The 19,467-nt window shown below is 47.0% G+C and overlaps 1 protein-coding gene across 1 annotated transcript in view; it reads left to right on the forward strand.

Annotated features, from left to right (window-relative positions):
* Window positions 1-19,467, forward strand: part of SH2D4B (SH2 domain containing 4B) — a 65,218-nt gene that overhangs the window by 19,798 nt on the left and 25,953 nt on the right. Inside the window, exons 4-5 of the mRNA XM_053909645.1 lie at window positions 12,300-12,516; window positions 14,562-14,686. Coding sequence (XP_053765620.1) covers window positions 12,300-12,516; window positions 14,562-14,686 — 342 coding nt within the window. The remainder of the gene's footprint in view (window positions 1-12,299; window positions 12,517-14,561; window positions 14,687-19,467) is intronic.

A 19,467-nucleotide genomic window follows, 5' to 3' on the forward strand; every position in this document is an offset into this window, starting at 1 on the left:
ATTTCTGCAGTCTCTGGGGCATAGGGGCCGTCTCTGGTTGCCTGACACCTGGCTCTGGGGTGATGGGGGCATGTGGATAGTGACCCAGAGTATAAGAACTAGATAAAGGAAATGGTTGGGATGTAGGTTTTTGATTGGCTGGTTTACAAATGAAAGGCACACTTGCACACGAGCCCTTTAGTATCTTTGGGACTTGGCTAACTCTGGGAGGGGCAGTCTCTCTGGGTTCAGGTGTGAAAACATCAAAAACTATGGAAAATAAAAAGGCATGGTTCATGCAGGTGGACAGTGGGAAGCATCCAGAAGTGGGCTTGGGAGTGAGAGGGAGGAGGCGGCTGTTGCCAAGGTACACATTAGAGATGATTGGAACCAGGCCCATAGCAGGGAGAGCGGAGATGTGGGGTGACTTCTACTCGCCAGCCCTCTGGTCCTTGAGCTTTTCTCAACCACATGCCAGAGTCCTCAAACAGACCTTAGAAAAATTGAAATACAATTCACATGACATAAAATTCACCGTTCTAAGGTGTGCAATTCAGTGGCTTTTAGTATACTCGCTATGTTGTGCAGCCTTCACCACTATTAGTTCCAGAACATTTCGTCACTGCAAAGAGAAACTCTGTACACATTGGTTATTCCTTCTCTTGCCATGCCTCTGGAAACCACTGATGTAATTTCTGTCCTTATGCATTCGCCTATTACAGATATTTCTTATAAATTGAATCATGCGTTACGTGGCCTTTTGTGTCAGACCTCTTTCATTCAGCATGCTTTCAAGTCCAGCCATGTTGTAGTTTGGGTCAGTACTTCATTCCTTTTTGTGGTTGAATAAAATTTGAATGTAGGCATGTGCCACCATGTTGTTTATCCATTTGTTAGCTGATGGACCTTTGGGTTGTTTCTACTTTTTGGCTATTATGAATAATGTTGCTGTGAACATTGGTGGGTTTTTGTGTGCACGTATTTTTCCGTTCTCTTGGGAGTGGAATTTCTAGGTCATATGGTAACTATGTTTAGCATTTAGAGTAACTGCCATACTGTTTTCCAAAGTGACTGTACCGTTTTACATTTCCACAAGCAGTATATGAGGGTGCTAGTTTCTTCCCATCTTTGCCAATGCTTGGTATCTTTTGTCTTTTTTCTTTAATTTTTTAAACGTTTATTCATTTTTTTTTATTTTTAATGTTTATTTATTTTTGAGAGAGAGTGAGTGCTGGGGAAGGGCATAGAGAGAGGGAGACACAGAATCCGAAGCAGGGTCCAGGCTCCAGGCTGTCAGCCCAGAGCCCGATGTGGGACTTGAACTCACAAACTACGAGATCATGACCTGAGCCAAAGTCGGACGCTTAACCGAGTGAGCCAGCCAGATGTCCCCGTTTATTTGTTTTTTGAGAGACAGAGCATGAATAGGGCAGGGTGGGGGGCAGAGAGAGAGGGAGACACTGAATCTGAAGCAGGCTCCAGGCTCTGAGCGGTCAATGCAGAGCCTGACGCGGGGCTCGAACTCACAAACCATGAGATCATGACCTGAGACGAAGTCACCTGCTTAACTGAGCCACCTAGGCACCCCTGGTCTTTTGGATAATACACATTCTAACAGGTGTGAGGTGACACCTCATTGTGTCATTTGATTTGCATTTCCCTGGTGATTAATGATGTTGAGCACTTTTTCACGTACCTGGTGGCCATCTGAATGTCTTTTTGAAGAAAAAATATCTGTTCAGGTCCTTTGCCTATTTTTAAATTGGGTTATTTGTTTTGGCTAATTGAGTTGCATGGGTTCCTATATATCTTGGATATTAACCCCTTATTAGATATGTGGTTTACAAAGATTTTTGCCTATTCCACAGGCTGCCTTTTAATTTTGTTGATGGCTTCCTTTGCTGTGCAGAAGCTTTTCGAATGGATGTAATCCCACCTGTTTAATTTTGCCTTTGGTGTCATATCCAAAATATCATCGCCGAGACCAATGTCAAGGAACTTTTTTCCTAGGTTTTCTTCCAGGTGTTTTACAGTTTCAGGTCTTACATTTAAGCTTTTAATCCATTTTGAGGTGATTTTTGTGTATGCTGAGATAAAAGTTCAATTTCATTCTTTTCTAGTAGCTGTCCACTTTTCCCTGCACCTTTTATTAAAGAGACTATCCTTGCCCATTATGGGTTCTTAGTGCCTTTGTTGAAAATTAGTTGAGTATATATGCATAAGTTTATTTGTGAACTCTACATTCTTTTCCATTGGCCTTTGTGTCTTTTTGTGTCAGTACTATACTGTTTTGATTACCATAGCTTTGTAATATAATTTGAAATCATGAAGTGAGATACTTCTGGCTTTGTTCTTCTTGCTAAAGATTGCTTTAGCTATTGAAATCTTTTGTGGTTCCATACAAATTTCAGGATTATTTTTTCTATTTCTGTGAAAAATGCCATTGGAATTTTAATAGGGATTGTTTTGAATCTGTACATTGCTTTGAGTAGTATATTTATTTTAACAATATTAATTCTTCCAGTCTATGAACACAAGGTAAGTCTTTCCATTTGTTTGTGTCTTCTTCAATTTCTTTCTTCAATGTTGTATAGTTTTTAGTGTACAGGTCTTTTGCCTCCTTGGTTAAATTTATTTCTAGTATTTTGTTCTTTTTTTTTTTCTTTCCAAGCTTTTATTTAAATTCCAGTTAGTTAACATATAGTGTAATATTAGTTTCAGGTGTAGAATTTAGTGACTCATCACTTACATACAACACCCAGTGCTCATCCCAACAAGTGCCCTTCTTAATCCCTATTGCCTGTTTCATGCACCCTGATGCTATTGTAAATGGGGTTGTTTTATTATTATTTTTTTGCTGATTCACTGTTAGTGCATAGAAACTCAACTGACATTTGTATGTTGATTTTGTATCCTGCCATTTTAATTTGTTTATTAGTTCTAACAATTTTTGGGTAAAATTATTAGGGTTTTCTATGTGCAAGGTCATGCCGCCTGCAAACAGATAGTTTTACTTCTTCCTTTCTGATTTGGATGCCTTTTATTATCTTTTTCTTGCCTAATTATTCTGGCTAGAACTTCCAGCATTATGGTGAATAAAAGTGGTGACAGTGGGCATTCTTGTCTTGCTTCTGACCTTAGAGCAAAAGCTTTCAACCACACACTGGGGCTTATGAGGTTAGTTATGGGCTTGTCATATATGGCTTTTATTATGAGGTACATTCTTTCTATCCCCAATTTCTTGAGAGTGTTTATCATGAAAAGATGCTGAGTTTTGTGAAATGAATTTTCTGCATCTACTGAGATGATCATGTGATTTTTATTCTTCTTTTTGTTACTGTGGTGTGTCAGAGTTATTGATTTGCCGCTGTTGAGCCATCCTTGCATCCCAGAATACATCCCACTTGATCGCGGTGTATAGAGCATTTGGAAAGGCCTCCATGGAGGAAATGGCATTTGGTTTGGGAAAAATGGAGAGGTAAAGAAGGCAGGGAAGGGCATCACAGCAGAGCGAGCAGCACTGAGCAAAAGCAAGGTCATCATCGTGTGCATAGGGCACGGCACATGTTCTGAATCAGCTGCAGCCTGGGGTTCCTGGTGAACAATGACGAGAATGAGGCTAGAAAGGGAAGATAGGCAAGAGCTAAAGAACAATTCATTTAGATTCAGAATGGAAGAAGAGAGGGGAGAAACAAGAAGGTGGGACAAAGGTTTATACTGAAAATATGGTGAACAGGTACAAGGTGAAGTCACATGAGGCTACTCTAGTGTGGGAGGGGAAGGAGCCCTGGACTGGGAGCCCCGCCCCAGCTCTGCCACTGGCTCGTGTGACTATGGACCAAGTTCGTGCTCAGTTGCTCAGTTTCTGTTTTGTACAGTGGGGGCATCCGTGTTGAGTTGAGGCTTGTTGGGAGGGTAAAGGGAGAGGGAGGATGTGTCACTCAGGAGCGTTTCTCTTCTGGTAGTGACACGATGAGGTGGACCGTTATGGGCTGGGCTGGTGTTTCCTTGGGGACGGAGACAGGAGATTCTCTGGCTCAAGTGCTGCCTGATTGCGAATTAATGTACAGCGTGGCAGCAGAAAATGGAAAACCCTCCAAAAGACAGAGGAAAGGATAATTCAGGTCCCCTGATTTTGGTTCCCTATTTTATGCTTTCTTGAAGAATGATGCGCTAAACTCTGGAGCCTGTCATTCAAAACCAGCAAAGTCGTTCTGCACTCAATTAATTTAATATGAGAGATTATAGTGGGCCATTCATCTCCTGGGAGCAGCGGTTTTTGATAAAACACCTAAATTAAATTCTCCAAGTTAGAGGAAAAAGGGCATTGTTTCCTTTAGTATCACTAGAATACGAAGTTAGTTGTTCAGTTCAAATAGCAGAGCAGGCTCTGGCTTCTGAGAAGCACTGAATATTCCAGGCAGAAATTCATTTAATTATGTCTCAACTGTGAACTTGCAGGCATGTGGAGTTAGGTGATGTCTAGCTGCCCAGAGATTTGGAGACAAGCCAGCATGACTTGGTAAATGATACACTTTCCAAAAATTGGAGCTGTGTTCTTCTTCACCCCTCTCCTCCCTCCTTGAACCGTGTGATTCTGGTGTGACCCTTAACACACGATCTGTGCTCTGCTTGGCTCCCCCCTTGCCAGGGTGTGGTCAGAACTGAGGGAGAAACTGTGTGCTCAGGCCCAGTATGGAGTCCAATTACGTTGGTTCCCTTCTCTTTGCCCATAGAAAGGAGACTGCTCTGGAGTCTGGGTTTCATGTGGGTGATTCTAAAATGCTGTGTGCTTGAGACAGGCAGAACCCGCAGGGGTTTGAGGAGACGCAGTGCGGTCTGGAGATGGGGTGGGGCTGAAAGGAAAAGATAACACAGAAGAAGGGCCTGTCCTATCTACTCATGGGATGGGAAATTATGCAATGTCTCTTTGGATGTAACCAGTTAGAGCTGTTCTTCATGTTCTGAGTGCCAAATGGTTTTGGTTTTACAACTTAGAATAGTGCCAGCCTGAGTCTCCACATGCCTGATTCATATCCTGCTTGGGGTTCTCTCTTCTCTTGAATTGCTCAAGAATCCCTGGGGGCTTTCTTTTGTCCCAAAGCAGAGTCATCCCCAGGTTTACCCTGGCCTTAAGGAACCCCTGAAATTACTTCTGGTGGCCACAGGGGGTCACTGTTGGCAGCCATCAAGAATCGTCAGCAGGACATGGTGGGTGGTGACCTCAGAAGACTTGAGTCAGGGTGGAGAGAGGTCTTCTTCCCTTGGCCACGTTTAGCTGGGGGTGAGCCTCACTTTCTTTCCCTGAGGCTCATCTCTCAGGGTTCATCATCTTGGTGCCAAATCCATCTGTTCTGCAGGTGATGGCTGCTCCAGCACATTGAGTGCCCAGGGGCCTGTGTGCATATCCTTCACTCTCTGGAGTGCCTGTTGTCCTTTCCCAGGGGTCAGGGAAACTCCCTGTTCCACAAAGATTTCATTTTCCCCATTTGCCCGACAAGAGCTCCTGACTACCCAGCCCCCAACCCTACACCAATTCCCCACCTCCACCCCGTTGCCTTAAGTGGGATAGACCCTTTCTGAAGGAGGCATTCCAGTCCCCTTACTGAAGGCAGCAATAACAATAAATATGTAATATTTAATGAACTTGTACCGTGTGACAGGAGCTGTCCAAGACCCTTCTGTGTAGTATCTCGTGTACCTCATTTACAAAGCAATCCCAGGACGTCCCCATTTTACAGGTGAGGAAGTAAGGTGTAGATATGGTAATCAAGTTGTCCAATGTCACGTGGAACAGAAAATGGAGAAGTTAAACACAACTACCCACATATATAATTTAAATCTTTATGAGTGCTTTTTCATATATTTTTCATATATATATGATTTCACATATACGTATAATTTCATATACTATAATTTCATAATATATCTCATATATATAATATACGCAAAAGCACCCATAAAGATTTAAATTATATATGTATACAATTATTCACTATTTTTCCGGGACATTATATTACACCCAAGGGGTTGCTACAAATAGATACTGCTTTGAAGGATTTGGTTTCTCTGTGGAGGTAACCAACCAGATCATCTGAATTCTATAAAACACTGACTCTTTTCTTTCTTTTTTTTTTTAAATTTTTTTAAATGTTTATTTATTTTTGAGAGAGACAGAGACAGAGTGTGAGTGGGGGAGGGGCAGAGGGAAAGGGAGGCAGAATCCAGAGCAGCCTCCAGGCTCTGGACAAGCTGTCAGCACAGAGCCCAATGCGGGGCTCGAACCCACAAACTGTGAGATCGTGATCTGAGCCGAAGTCAGACACCCAACCAACTGAGCCACCCAGGTGCCCTTACCCTGAGTCTTTTCTATCTGGGCAAAGGTAGAGAGGGCCCAAAGAACCATGGGCAAGTTCTCCAGAGAGACGTCTCATGACGAGCAGCAACTAGTAATCTTCCAGAACCCCATGCCCACTGCTCCTTTCTCATCTTCCCAAACTGAAACTCCGTCCCCATTAAACAATCACTCCCTGTCCCACCCAGTCCCCAACCCCTGGAAACCAACATTCTCCTTTTTGCTGTGTATTTAACTATTGTAAGTACCGTGCGTGGAATATCAGTGGAATCATATGATGTCCTTTTGTGTCTGGCTTATTCACTTAGCATAATGTCTTAAAGATTTGTCCACATTGTAGCAGGTATTGGAATTCCCTTCTTTTAAAAAATTTTTTTAAAAAATGTTTTATTATTTATTTTTGAGAGAGAGAGAGAGAGAGAGAGAGACAGAGTGTGAGCAGGGGAGGGGCAGAGAGAGGAGACACAGAACTAGAAGCAGGCTCCAGGCTCTGAGCTGTCAGCACAGAGCCTGATGTGGGGCTCAAACTCACAAACCATGAGATCATTACCTGACCCGAAGTCAGACACTCAGGCGTCCCAAGGAATTTGCTTCTTTTTAAAGGCTGAATAATATTCCACTGGAATATATATTCCGTATATATATATGCATATATGTATATACACACATACACACAAACACACACATACCATACTTCGGTTATCTCTTTGTCCTTTGATGAACATTTGGATTGTTTCCACCTTCTGGCTATTGTGAATCATGCTTCTATGAATATTGCTGTACAAAAATTTGTTTCAACCCCTACTTTCAATTCTTTTGGGTATATATCCGGAAGATTGTATGGCAATTGTACGTTTAATTTTTCTGGACCTGCTATACCATTTTCCACAGCAGCTGCACCATTTTTCATTTCCACCAACAATGCACAAAGGTTCCACTCTCTCCATATCCTTGCCAACACTTGTTTACGGTCTTTTTCTAATTAAAAAAATTACAAACAAAAGAGCTACCCTGATGCGTGTGAAGTGGTGTCTTATTGTGGTTAGTCTATTGTTTGATATCTCAATTCAGCCTTTCTCCTGAAGTCCTCAGTGTTTTCACACTGTTCCAGACATCCATACAGTGTTACTGTGACATGAGCCTCAGTTTCCCATTAGCAGAAGGAGAAAGAAGACCACGGATCTTACCTTGGAAGTAAGAATGGCCATGGTCACCCTTTGTTCTGTGTGTTGAGCAGGCCTCGCAGTGCCTGTTGGCCAGGCCCATGGGGCGTCACCTTGGGCTGGGACATGGGCTGTGGGAGGAAGAAGCAGGTGTCTTGGTGTGGGTCCTCACCTCTGCAGTGGGTCTGCCAGGCCACGGGGAGAGTTTGATACTTGCTGGCTCAGGGCAGAAAATGCCTGTGGCTCCTCATGTGAGTTTGAGTTATTTTCACTGGGTTAGAAGAAAAATACCCCATGGGTTCTGGCTGAGGGTTTTCTGTGGCAGATTCCTGGGATACAGTCTGAATTCATTCCTGATTCTGAGAAGGAACTGAAGCAATCCCTCAGGAGTTCAAAGTGGAATTTAGGGTAAGCTGCTTGACCCAGAGAGGATTCCCCATGATCGGCCAGCAAGGGTGCCCCCTCCTGGACTGGCCAGGAACTCGGTTTTGGACCTGGCAATTCCGGGGCTGATGAAAAAAAACATTTTAGCTAATACTTAACCATAGTGCTTAATATGTACCTGACATGGTTTTAAGTGGCTTACCTTATGAGCTCTCTGGATCCTCATGACAACGTGATGAGGTAGGGACTGTTATTATCTCCGTTTAACTTATGAGGGAATGCAGGCCCAGGGCGATTAAGTAACTGGTCCCGTGTCACACAGCTGGTAAGTGAAGCTGGGATCTGAATCTAGGCACCCTGGCTCCAGACTCAGGCTTCGAGAGATTTGAAGAAAGGATCAAAGCCAGGGGCCTGATTTAGTCAGACATCGCTTTTCCAGGACACTTCATAGTTTATAGTGTTTTTATATGTTTCATTTACTCTCCATGACAACTCCGTGAGGCAGACGTTCGTGTCGTTCTCATTTTGACAGAGGTGGAAACTGAGGCCCAGGGCCGTTCTGGAATTTTCTTAGGGAAGCCAGGTGGTGCGTGCCAAGGATGTGCAGAAAAGGGAACCGGTGTATGCCGTTGGTGGGAACGTAAATTGGTGCAGCCACTGTGGAGAACAGTGAACTTCCTCAGACACTTAAAAATAGAAATACCCCATGATCCAGCAATCCCACTTCTGGGTATACATCCAAAGGAAATGAAAACAAGCTGTTGAAGAGATACCTGCACTCCCATGTTTATTGCATCATTACTCACAATAGCCAAGATATGGAAACAACCCAAGTGTCTATCAATGGAAGAGTGGATAAAGAACGTGTGTGTGTGTGTGTGTGTGTGTGTGTGTGTAGACACAATATGTATACACACTCTCTGTGTGTATGCACACACACACACACACACACACACACACGCAGAAATACTATCCATAAGAAAGAAGGAAATCTTGCCATTTGCAACAACATGGTTGGACCTTGAGGATAATATGCTAAGAGAGATTAGTCAGACAGAGAAAGACAAATACTATATGATGATATCGCTTATGTGTTGAATCAAAAAAAGCGAAACTCCTAGAAACAACTAGAATGATGGTTACCAGGGGCTGGCTGGGAGGGGGCAAGGACTGGGGGAGATGATGGTCAAAGGGCACAAACTGGCACCTAGAAGATGAGTAAGTTCTGGAGATCTAGTGCACAGCACAGCAGCTGCAACGAACAGTGCTGTGTTATACACGTGAGAGCTGCTAAGAGACTAGATCTGGAATGTTCTTACCACAAGAAAGAAATGATTATGAGAGGTGTTGGAGGGGTTAGCTAATGGTATCGTGGCCATCATTACAATTACAATATATAAATGTGTCAAATCAGCATGTTGTATGCCTTAAACATATGCATTGTTATAGGTCAATTATATCTCAAAGACAAAACAGGAACGTAAGGAGAGAAAAAATAAAACAAACCAAGAAAGTTGTTTTGGAGCTGCCCTTGACCCCGTGTGACTCCACTCCGGTCCCTTTTCCATAATCCCTTTTCTTGCTGCCCAGGGTTGGCTTTGCCAAGGCCAAGGCAGAGCTCCCGCTTGCTTCCTGCTTGTGGCTTTGGCCATGTCCTCACCCAGAGAGCTGTCAGTGCCTTGGCCTTTCTGCGCTGCCCTGGCTGTGTGTTCATCACAGTTGGTCTGAGCTGGCTGAGCACAGCCGAGCAAGACAGAGTCTGCAGAGCATGGGAAGCCCAGTGGAGCCCAGTGAATAATGGGGAGGAGCTCAGAAACCATTAGGCTGGGAAAGAAAGTGGGGCAGGCGGGACACTTCTTAAGGGCTGGGGAGGGGAATTTGTCCTTTATCCTGTGTCCAGTGGGAGCCCCTGAAGGCTTTGAGGAAGAGAATGGCAGGCTTGAGCTGGCCCTTAGGAGGCTGAGTTTAGTCTCTGTGTGTCGAATGGCTCTGGGCCTCACCTGGCTGAGTCCCAAAAGCCCATCTTCCTAGGTTGCCTATGACTTCCTTCTGCAACTTGTCTGTCACTGAGTGTCGCTGTCTGTGTGGGGCTGTAAGCTCTCAAAGGTCGCTGGCTTTTGTAGGGCACCACTGTCTGTGTTTCTTTTGCTGGCTAGTGGCTGCAAAGCCCACGCCTGGGCACCCTGGCCTTGTTTGACCCTCCCACGGCAATGCAAGGCAGGCATCATGGTGTTCCTGGTATCCGGAACGTACAGATGAGCCAGCTGGGCACCAAACCTAGGATTCTCCCTGGGATGGCTTCTTTTTCTGGAAAACTCCTGTTGATCTTCCCAGATGCTTCCTCTCCTGTGATGGCTGTTGGCTTCCTCGCAGAATATGAGAGCTGCTGTCCCTAAACCCTGACAATGCTTTATTTGTCCCAGACTTCATTGTGTTAGAGATATTTATCTTATTTTCCCAGGTAGCACCTTGAGGGTCCGGTCTCTGTTATGTCTGCACCCAGCTCAGAGTTAAATCCTTAACTGGACACAGTCGGCCAAGAATAGGCATTGTCTGTTGGCTGGCACGTATGTATTGTAGGCACTGGACGATAGCCATGAGTAGAGCAGAAGAAATTCCCCACCTGACCTTGTGGGACTCTGCCTACTGGATCCTCTGCATGTGACCTCCACTTCCATAAATACCTTCTGAGGGACAGACTTGATGTGCCCTTCTTCGGATCTGGGGCAACGTTGTTTTTTGTGTTTTTTTGTGTTTTTTTTTTTGACATTTATTTATTTCTGATAGACAGAGACAGAGTGCGAGCAGGGGAGGGGCAGAGAGAGGGGGAGACACAGAATCCGAAGCAGGCTCCAGGCTCTGAGCCGTCAGCCCAGAGCCCGACGTGGGGCTCGAACTCACAAACCGCGAGATCGTGACCCGAGCTGAAGTCGGACGCTCAACAGACTGAGCCACCCAGGCGCCCCTGGGGTAACGTTTTATTTCAAGAAAGGGTCTTTGACAAGTTGAGAGACAACTTTAGAAGTGCTGCCTCTCAGGACAAGGGCTTATTTGTCTTGTGTCCTCCAGGCACTAACAGAACACAGATCTCTGACGTTGGCAGGTTGTAGGTGTTGGCTACACATGCATGGAATGATTGGAATAGAAGTAGATTATGGGTAAGATTTTACTCTAGGAGGGGAAGGTGACCTTCTCGGGCCCACTCAGTTACCAGTCATGCACAATTAGGACACGGCCAGCCCTAAGAGTTCTCTGCAGAAAGAACTAGATTTTAGAGGCAGATAGGGACCTGACAGGATGCATTCAGACTACAAAAGAATTAGCTTGAATTCTAGACCTTGCCTCCAACCGGTTTTGTTCCCTCTCTTGGCATTTTCCCAGCTCTAGGACTCCCTTGTGAGTGTTAGAAGCAGCAACACACAGATGTCTTTCCAAGGCCACTTGGCTGAGACAGGGCCCTGCCTGGAGGAACACAAAAGCCTGGAAGGCTGGAGAGAGGGGCCTCTGGGAGTGACAGAGCTCCCAAAGGATCCTCTCGCCAACACACTCATCAGCTGTCAAGGCCACTGCAAACCAGAGAAGGGGCACCAGGACCGGGACGCCAGTGTTTCTAACAACTCACCCTGTGGTAGCAGAGAGGATGGTTCCTGGCTTGGCCATTGACCCAGCCCGGCAAGTTACTGTCCTAGCATGAGCCGGGGAGGGGCAGAGAGAGAGGGAGACACAGAATCCCAAGCAGGCTCCAGGCTCTGAGCTGGCAGCACAGAGCCTGACGTGGGGCTTAAGCTCATGAACCGTGAGATCACGACCTGAGCTGAAGTCGGCTGCTTCACTGGCTGAGCCACCCAGGTGCCGTGGAGGCTGGGTTTCTGGTGTAGAAATTGTGATGGGCCCCCTTCCCTGGGTGGTTGGGGGAAGTGTCTATAATGAGATATCACAGGCAAAGCATAGAACCCAGGGCTTGGCACAGAGAAAGCTACAATCAATGTGGGTGATGGTAGTGCTATTTGGAGATGCTGACCACCTTGACAGGTGCCCTTGAGGCTGGGCAGGTAGGCACATGGTTTGAGAAGCTGCTCTAAGCAGGGTACTCCCGGAAGGAAATACATAGAGAGATGTATATTTCCATCCAAAGTTTGCTTGCTCATTCTGGAACAGAGCCATAGGAACAGGCAGATGACCCTGAAGTGTCACGAGTGTTTCTACCTCCACAGGGACAGGCAAGCCCCGGGCTGCTGGCCAGGGCTGGGCCTGCCCTGCCGTTTCCAAGCTCTGAACCTCCATGCAGCCCATGTGGGTGAATCCAGGTGAATCGTGGGACTCTGGGTGACTCCCAGGGCTCTGGGCCCAGTCCTGACTTGCTCAGTGTACAGCCTGGGCTGCGGGTCTGGGTAAACATACTCTCTACCCCTTTGCAGTGCGCCGGTCCAAGGCTGCTGATGAAGAGAGGAGTCGCAGAGCCCAGCGCGCCAGGGACGAGTACCGGCGCCACTCACTCCGTGCCATCCAGAAGGGCACCGTCGCTGGCCTCAGCTCCATGTTCCGAGAGCTTGGCCAGAGCCAGGAGCAGGAGGCCAGACTTGACCACCACCTTCCCGGCGCAGGGCCACCGCCACCCCTTGCCGTACCTGTCAGGTGGGTCTGGGGGACTCTGCAAATGCAGTGTGGCTGGAGGATCCAGTCCTGTCTCTGCTCCAACTGCTGTGAAATTTGGAGCTAGTCATTTCCCCGCTATGGGCCTCAGTGTCTCAGTCTGCATAATGGGGCAGGAGGGGACAGTGAGGAGTCTGGTCGGAGATTTCTAGTAGCCCTGGAGTTCTGGGAGTCTTAACATTTTGGGTCTAGGATGCCTTTGAGAATCTAAAGAAAGCTGCGTACAGTCTTGCTTCCAAAATGTGCATATGAACATACCCCAAAATGTCTGCATATAATTTCAAGCTCTTCAGGGTCTACAGATACTGGGTTAAGAACTTGTAATATAAGACCTCAAATGGGTTAAATATGGTGCAGCAGCTTGGAAACCAGTGTTGGCTGCTGTTTCTAACCGCAGGTGGCGCTGGTGCATCCTGGGTTCTGATACCGGGTTTGCAGGTGAGTGTGCTTGAGTGCAGGGGGGTCATCTCAGGAGTGCTTTGGCAGGGACACTTAAGTGACTGCCCATGCTCGCCAGACCCACGGTCAAGAGGTTGCCTGGAGCATCTCCTTAGACCAGCCCCAAGGTTGGTCCCCGCACGTCCATCACTGCTGAGCAGCTCCTGCCCCGGTGAGGGTGGACAGTGAGTGTTTGCTGCTTCCCCGAACCACAGTTAATCTGCAGGGCAGTCCATTCACTCCCAAATGACGGTGGCTTGTCTGAGTCTTGCTTTAATTGGGATTTAGGATTATTCATAACCCCCTTCTCCTTCTCCCCGCCGTCTAGGGAGAGCTGACCACGTCTGCATTTCTCCTTTCCTTCCTCCCTCCCTCCCTTGTCATTTATGATTCACAAACCAGCAAGTTTAAAAAGAAATATGGAGAAAGACAGACTTCCATTCCTGCCTCCACCTACTTGGTTTTCCCGTGCCCCGTGGGTGGGAGCACTGTTCTTAGTTTATGTGTGCCTGCCCACTTCTGTCATGTAGTTGCTGACGTGAAAAGTCGTAAAAAGTCCTAGCCCAGTCTCTCTCTCTTTTTTTTTTATAAGAAAATGTTGCATGCTGTACACATGGCTCTGCTTTTCATATCAATTCTTAGCTATTCATTTATTTTTATTTAGTTTTCTTTTTTAAAAAATATTTTTAAGTAATCTCTACACCCAACATGGGGCTCAAACTCACAACCTGGAGATGAAGAGTCACATGCTCCCCTGACTGAGCCATCCAGTGCCCCTATTTAGTTTTCTTTCTTTCTTTCTTTCTTTCTTTCTTTCTTTCTTTCTTTCTTTCTTTCTTTCTTTCAGTGAGAGAGAGAGAGAGAGAGAGAGCGAGCATGATGAGGGAGGGACACAGAGAGAGGGAGGGAGAGAATCCCAAGTAGGCTCCATTCTGTCAGTGCAGATCCGATGTAGGGCTTGATCCTGTGACCCTGGGATCATGATCTGAGCCAGAAGCGAGAGTCAGACCCTTAACCCACTCAGCCACCCAGGTGCTCCTAGTTTCCTTTTTTATAGTTACGTCATATTCTACTCCATAGATGTGCTAGAAGTTAATTATCAAAAACTGGTGGACAGTAGAGGTGTTTGAAATCTTTGGTTATTACCAACAGTGCCCTTAAAGAATCGCCTTGTAGACACTCATCTGACACACGGCGGCCACAGGCGGGAGGCCTATGAGTGGCCGGGAAAATGCCTTTTCTTTCTGTCAGACATCTCCTCCTGTCCTCTTTTCCATTCCCACCTGTGCGGCTTTTTTTCGAAGCAAGTGATAACAGTTCTCTTTGGGGAAAAGTAATAACACCTGGTACGTTATAATCTGCAAAGTGCCTTCAAGCACCTGGACTCATTTAATTGTCTCCACAGGCGTGAGTGTGGGCATCGTGCTTATTCATCTCATAGCGGCCCCCCTCCGCTCCCCTCCTCTCCCCTCCTCTCCCCTCCTCTCCCCTCCTCCCCCCTCCTCCCCCCTCCTCCTCCTTCTCCCCACTCTTCTGGTCCCCTCCCCCTCCCTCCCTGACTTTCCACATCCCTGCTGTCTTCTCAGCAGGACTTGGGAGCGCCCACGGAGACCTGTCTCCAGGGAAGTCATAGTCCGCTGGTTTAAGGAGGAACAGCTGCCTCGCCGAGCCGGCTTTGAGAGGAACACCAAATCCATCGCCCCCTGGTTCCATGGTAGGATGGCTTTCCGGGCCCCTGGGGTGGATAATTTCCACGTGTCCACCTCTCTCTGGGGTTGGCAGGAGGTCCTAAAGGACTACGGTCATCAGGGCTAGTGGAGGACTTTGGACTCTGCTGCTTTCACGCTACCCCCACGAAGACTGGCCGGTCTCCCAGGGTTAAGGATTGGCTGTCCTGCGTCGCTTGGGTGAGAGTGGAGTGGAGAGAGGTCCCGTGGCTGTCCTCTGTTTGCTCATTGAATGTGCCGCGTTCAAGCCACAGGTTGTGATTTCCCCAGGGCCTGAGCTGAATTACTGAGTGGCCTCCATCAAGGCCCTCAGGGACCAAGGCAGACGTGTACGAGCAGGGGTCCAGGACACGGAAGGCACCAGGGATTTCTAATGTGCATTCCCCTCTCTCTGCTGGGGAGGGATGACCACGATCTTGCTCACTGCTTTCACTCACAGACTCCTTGACCATCGGGGCCTCCTCAGAGGTGTCTTCTCTACACACCCAAGCGTGAGCTCTCCGTGAGCTCTCACTGCACCGTGAGCTCCTGGTAGGCAGGGCCCACATCTCGTTGTCTAAGCCTGCATCCCAGATCCCGGCCATAGGCTGGCACACGGCAGGCTCTGAACAAGTACTTGTTGCTGAGATGACAGAATGGCTGAATGAAGAGGTCAGGGTCACCCAAGCATAGAACACGAGAGCTGGAAGCCTCCCTGGAAGTGTCTCATTCCTCATTTTACAGATAAGGAGACAGGTCCAGGTCAGGGAGGACATTTTCATAATGTCACCAACAGACTTGTAAGGTTCAAGAACACATCTCAAGCTCATGACCCCGTCCAGTGATCTGAACCTGTAGAGGCCTCAAACAGGGAAACAGGATTGTGATTTCAGCAGAGACTTGCTACAGTGAAATAAGAGTGGCTACTGGCCATCAGACTCTTCTGTATCCGTTAGCTGTTGCTACATAACAAATCACCCCAAAACTCAGTAGCTGAAAACAAATAAGCATTTATTATTTATTCATACTTTTTTTTTTTAATGTTTGTTTATTTTTGAGAGAGAGAGTGCACGAGTGGTGAAGGGATAGAGAGAGATCGGGAGACAGAATCTGAAGCAGGCTCCAGCCTCTGAACTGTCAACACAGAGCCCGATGCTGGGCTGGAACCCGTAAGCCATGAGATCATGACCTGAGCTGAAGTCGGATGCTTAACCGAATGAGCCACCCAGGCACCCCAATTTATTCATAAGTTTCTGAATCAACTAGGCAGTTCTTCTGGAATGGGCCAGGCTCAGATGATCTGAGCTCAGCTTGCTTGTGTGTCCCCAGACAGCAGGCTGGTCTCCTGGGTGCTGGCTTATCCGGGATAGACTTGACCGAGACATCTCCTCTCTGCTCCATGTGGTCTCATATTCTCCAGCAGCCTGGCCAGACTGTCAGGTTTCTCTGGATGAGTTGTCTCCTGGCCTTGCTCCCCGAGTCTTCCCTCCCTTGTCAGCACTGAGCCGAGGTTTGCCGAAGGGCTCCTCTGGTCAGAATTGATCTCACCTGCCACAGTTAGCATCCATCAGACCCTTACCTGCCTTTGTTGCACTTCTGCCTGCTTCCTGGGAGCTTGGCCAACCTCCCCTTGGCCTGTGTGCCCTCTTGCGGTGTGAATTGCCAACCTGCTTCCTGGCCAGCTTCCATGTGTTCTCAATTCCATCCGGATGTAGAGATGACCCCAGTGTCACGATGGGCACTAGAGACCGTGGGATCTCAAGGGCTACTAGGGAGGCCCTCACAGGCAAGCTGTGGGCATGGCTCCAGCTCCAGGAAAGGCAGCTGGAGTGAAATCATGCAGACATCATGCAGGGGCGAGCGAGGCCACGTACGCCTTCATCCCCATCTTCAAGAGCCTAAAGAGCTTGTGAACTCCTAAGTATAGGCAGTCACAACATTACAGATGGGGTGAACTGTAGCATTTTTCAGGGACTGTCCCAGGTCATAAAGGTCACAGAGGCACCATCCAGTTCATGCAAGAGTATCGTCAGTGGTCTGCCTGTTTCACTCTGACCCCTCTACAATTTATCATTCACACAGCGTCCTGAGAATATTTTAAATATAAGTCAGATCCTGTCACTCCCCTGCTTAATACCCATCGCTTACTTCCCTTTATACTTGCAATGAACTTCAAACTTCATGCTGGGGCCTGCAGGTCCCCAGATGATGGGTCTTACTTCCTGCTTCAGCCTTATACCACAATTCTCCCCTTGTCCACCTTGCTTCCACAGCTCTGGCATTTTTCTTCTTCAGACAAGCCATTTTCTACCCCAGGCCCTTTGCACTTGCTTTTAATCTATTTGGTATTGCTCGTTTCCTAGCTTTTTTTGCATGGATGATGCATTCTTATTTCTCATCTCAAATATCCCCTTTTCCCAAGAGGCCCTTTCCTGAATCCTTACCTAGAGCAGCCTTTGTCAATTTCTCTCACTTTACTACACTTATCTCTTTAAGAGTGCTCACTCGGGACTCCTGGGTGGCTTAGTCAGTTAAGCATCTGACTCTTGATTTCAGGTTAGGTCATGATCTCACTATTTGTGAGTTTGAGCCCCATGTCGGGCTCTGCTTTGTTGGCACAGATTCTCGGTCTCCCTTTCCCCCTCTCTGTCTCTCTTTCAGAAAAATAAATAAACATTAAAAAAAAAAAGAGTGCTCACCCAATTGATATTTATCTTGTTGTTTGCTTTTGTGAATTCTCCTCCCTTAACAAAAGCCTGTGAAACTAAGGACCTTATTCATTTTCCCTGGATGCCTGCCATAGTAAGTGTCCATAGAAAGAATAGAAGGTGGAAGTGAAGTGTCAGTTTAGATCCCAGTCTTTCTGGTCCCCATGAACAGCCATTGCTTCTGTGCACTGGGCCCTGGTGGGTGTGTGGGTCCCCTCAGGGTCTGATGAGTGAGGTTAAGCTAGAGCCATCTGCTTGTAGACGCCTTCCTTCTCCAGGCCTCCACTTATCCAACAGAAGGATGGAGAGGCTCTTTATGGCCCAGAAAGAAGGGAGTCAACATTCACAGGTGACTGAGCGACACGTCCTCGAAGCCGGTCCTGGGGGATGCCCTGCCTGTCACTCCCAGTTTTGTGTCCCTGTAGCCCTAGGAGAGCTTGAATCATTGTTTTCCTTTTCATTTATCCATTGGGATCATGGAAACACAACGGTAGCGTCTCAGGCACCTGTGTAGTGCAGCTCAGGAGTTCTGTGGAGATGGGGCTTTGCAGGGGCCCTGCATGCTTGTGGCAGCCAGCAGAGAAGGCATGACACAGGGACTCCCAATTGATCTCTAGCTTTATTTTCTCTCCTGATGGAAAAAACGTAATTTTTATATTGTCACACGACAAACAGAGCCATGATTTAGGTCTCGTAATTTATGTAACTGATTTCATGTTCTTTTGACAGTTCTATCATAAAGTATGTGAGAAAGTTGCTAATACACAGACCGGAGCTATTTAGTGACAGAGTTTTTATTGATCTGTGACAGAATGAAAGAAAAAGACTCATGTATGGAGGGTGGCCGACCGTCTTTGCTTGGAGAGGACTGAGTCATATTCTAAGATGATAGCCTTTCCTCAGTTTCAGTGTTCAGATGTTCCATCATCTTTTATGAATTGGTGGTGACAGTAAACAGTAGTTATTTTTATATAGTGCCTTTGCTCAGAAGAGTAAAAAATGTAGCAGCCCCATGCTGGTTTCCAAACTCTTGAGAGTACCTTTGCTCATACCTAAAATCCCAAAGTCTGGAACGACTGGTATGGTCCAGCTTCTGCCCCAACGTAGGCATTTCCTGACAGCATCTCTGAGAGCCTCCCCCGTACCAAACCTTCCAGAGATGGAGCTGCTGACCATAATGTGCCCAGACAGCCTGCACCCATTTAATTGTTAGGGAGGCTTTGCCCCAGGTTGGCTGGGGGCTCTGCCTTCAACTGGTCTTGGCAGACATCTTAGTGGGGACGGCTCTGCTCCCTGTATCTCCCATGCTCCTCCTGGGGACCGGCAGGCTGGCCCACGCACGCTCTTCTCAGGGACCAGAGACCAAGTGGCATTCTTGGCTTGTGAATCCAGTCTTTGAAGCAGGACGCTATTGCCCTCATCTCACACCATTGGCCACGTTATGTCCCAGGGTTCAGGGGTGGAAAAATATATTCTACTTCTTTCCTGTGAGGAAGACAAGGAGGGGAGGAGAATTTGAGTCAATAATGTCATCTGTTACAATCCCAATATAAGTCTTTTCTTTTCTGGGTAAAACAGTCCTAGTTAATTTAGCTGGATTTTAGATGCAGGTTAAAAATGACCACTGTGATTTCTAGTTCCTTCCCTTCCCTCAAACACATCTGGATGTGTTGTGGGGTATACACTCCAAAGAGCAATGTGGACAAGGAGTCTGAAGCTATGGGGCCCACTCTAGAACCTAGCAGCTCTGTGACCTTGGGCATGTCCTTTATTTATTTATTTATTTATTTATTTATTTATTTATTTATTATTTTTTAAATGTTTATTTTTGAGAAAGAAAGAGAGACAAAGCACGAAAGGAAGAGGGGCAGAGAGAGAGGGAGACACAGAATCTGAAGCAGGCTCCAGGCTCTGAGCTGTCAGCACAGAGCCTGACGCGGGGCTGGAACTCACCAACCGTGAGATCACGACCTGAGCTGAAGTTGGACGCTTAACCGACTGAGCCACCCAACAGCCCCTGGGTGTGTCCTTTAAATGCCCATCTATGAAATTGGGATTTTTGGTGTGAGTGCTGATGTCTC

This window comes from Panthera pardus, unplaced genomic scaffold (genome assembly GCF_024362965.1).
Source record: "Panthera pardus isolate Hobbes unplaced genomic scaffold, ASM2436296v1 HiC_scaffold_22, whole genome shotgun sequence".
Lineage (NCBI taxonomy): Eukaryota > Metazoa > Chordata > Mammalia > Carnivora > Felidae > Panthera > Panthera pardus.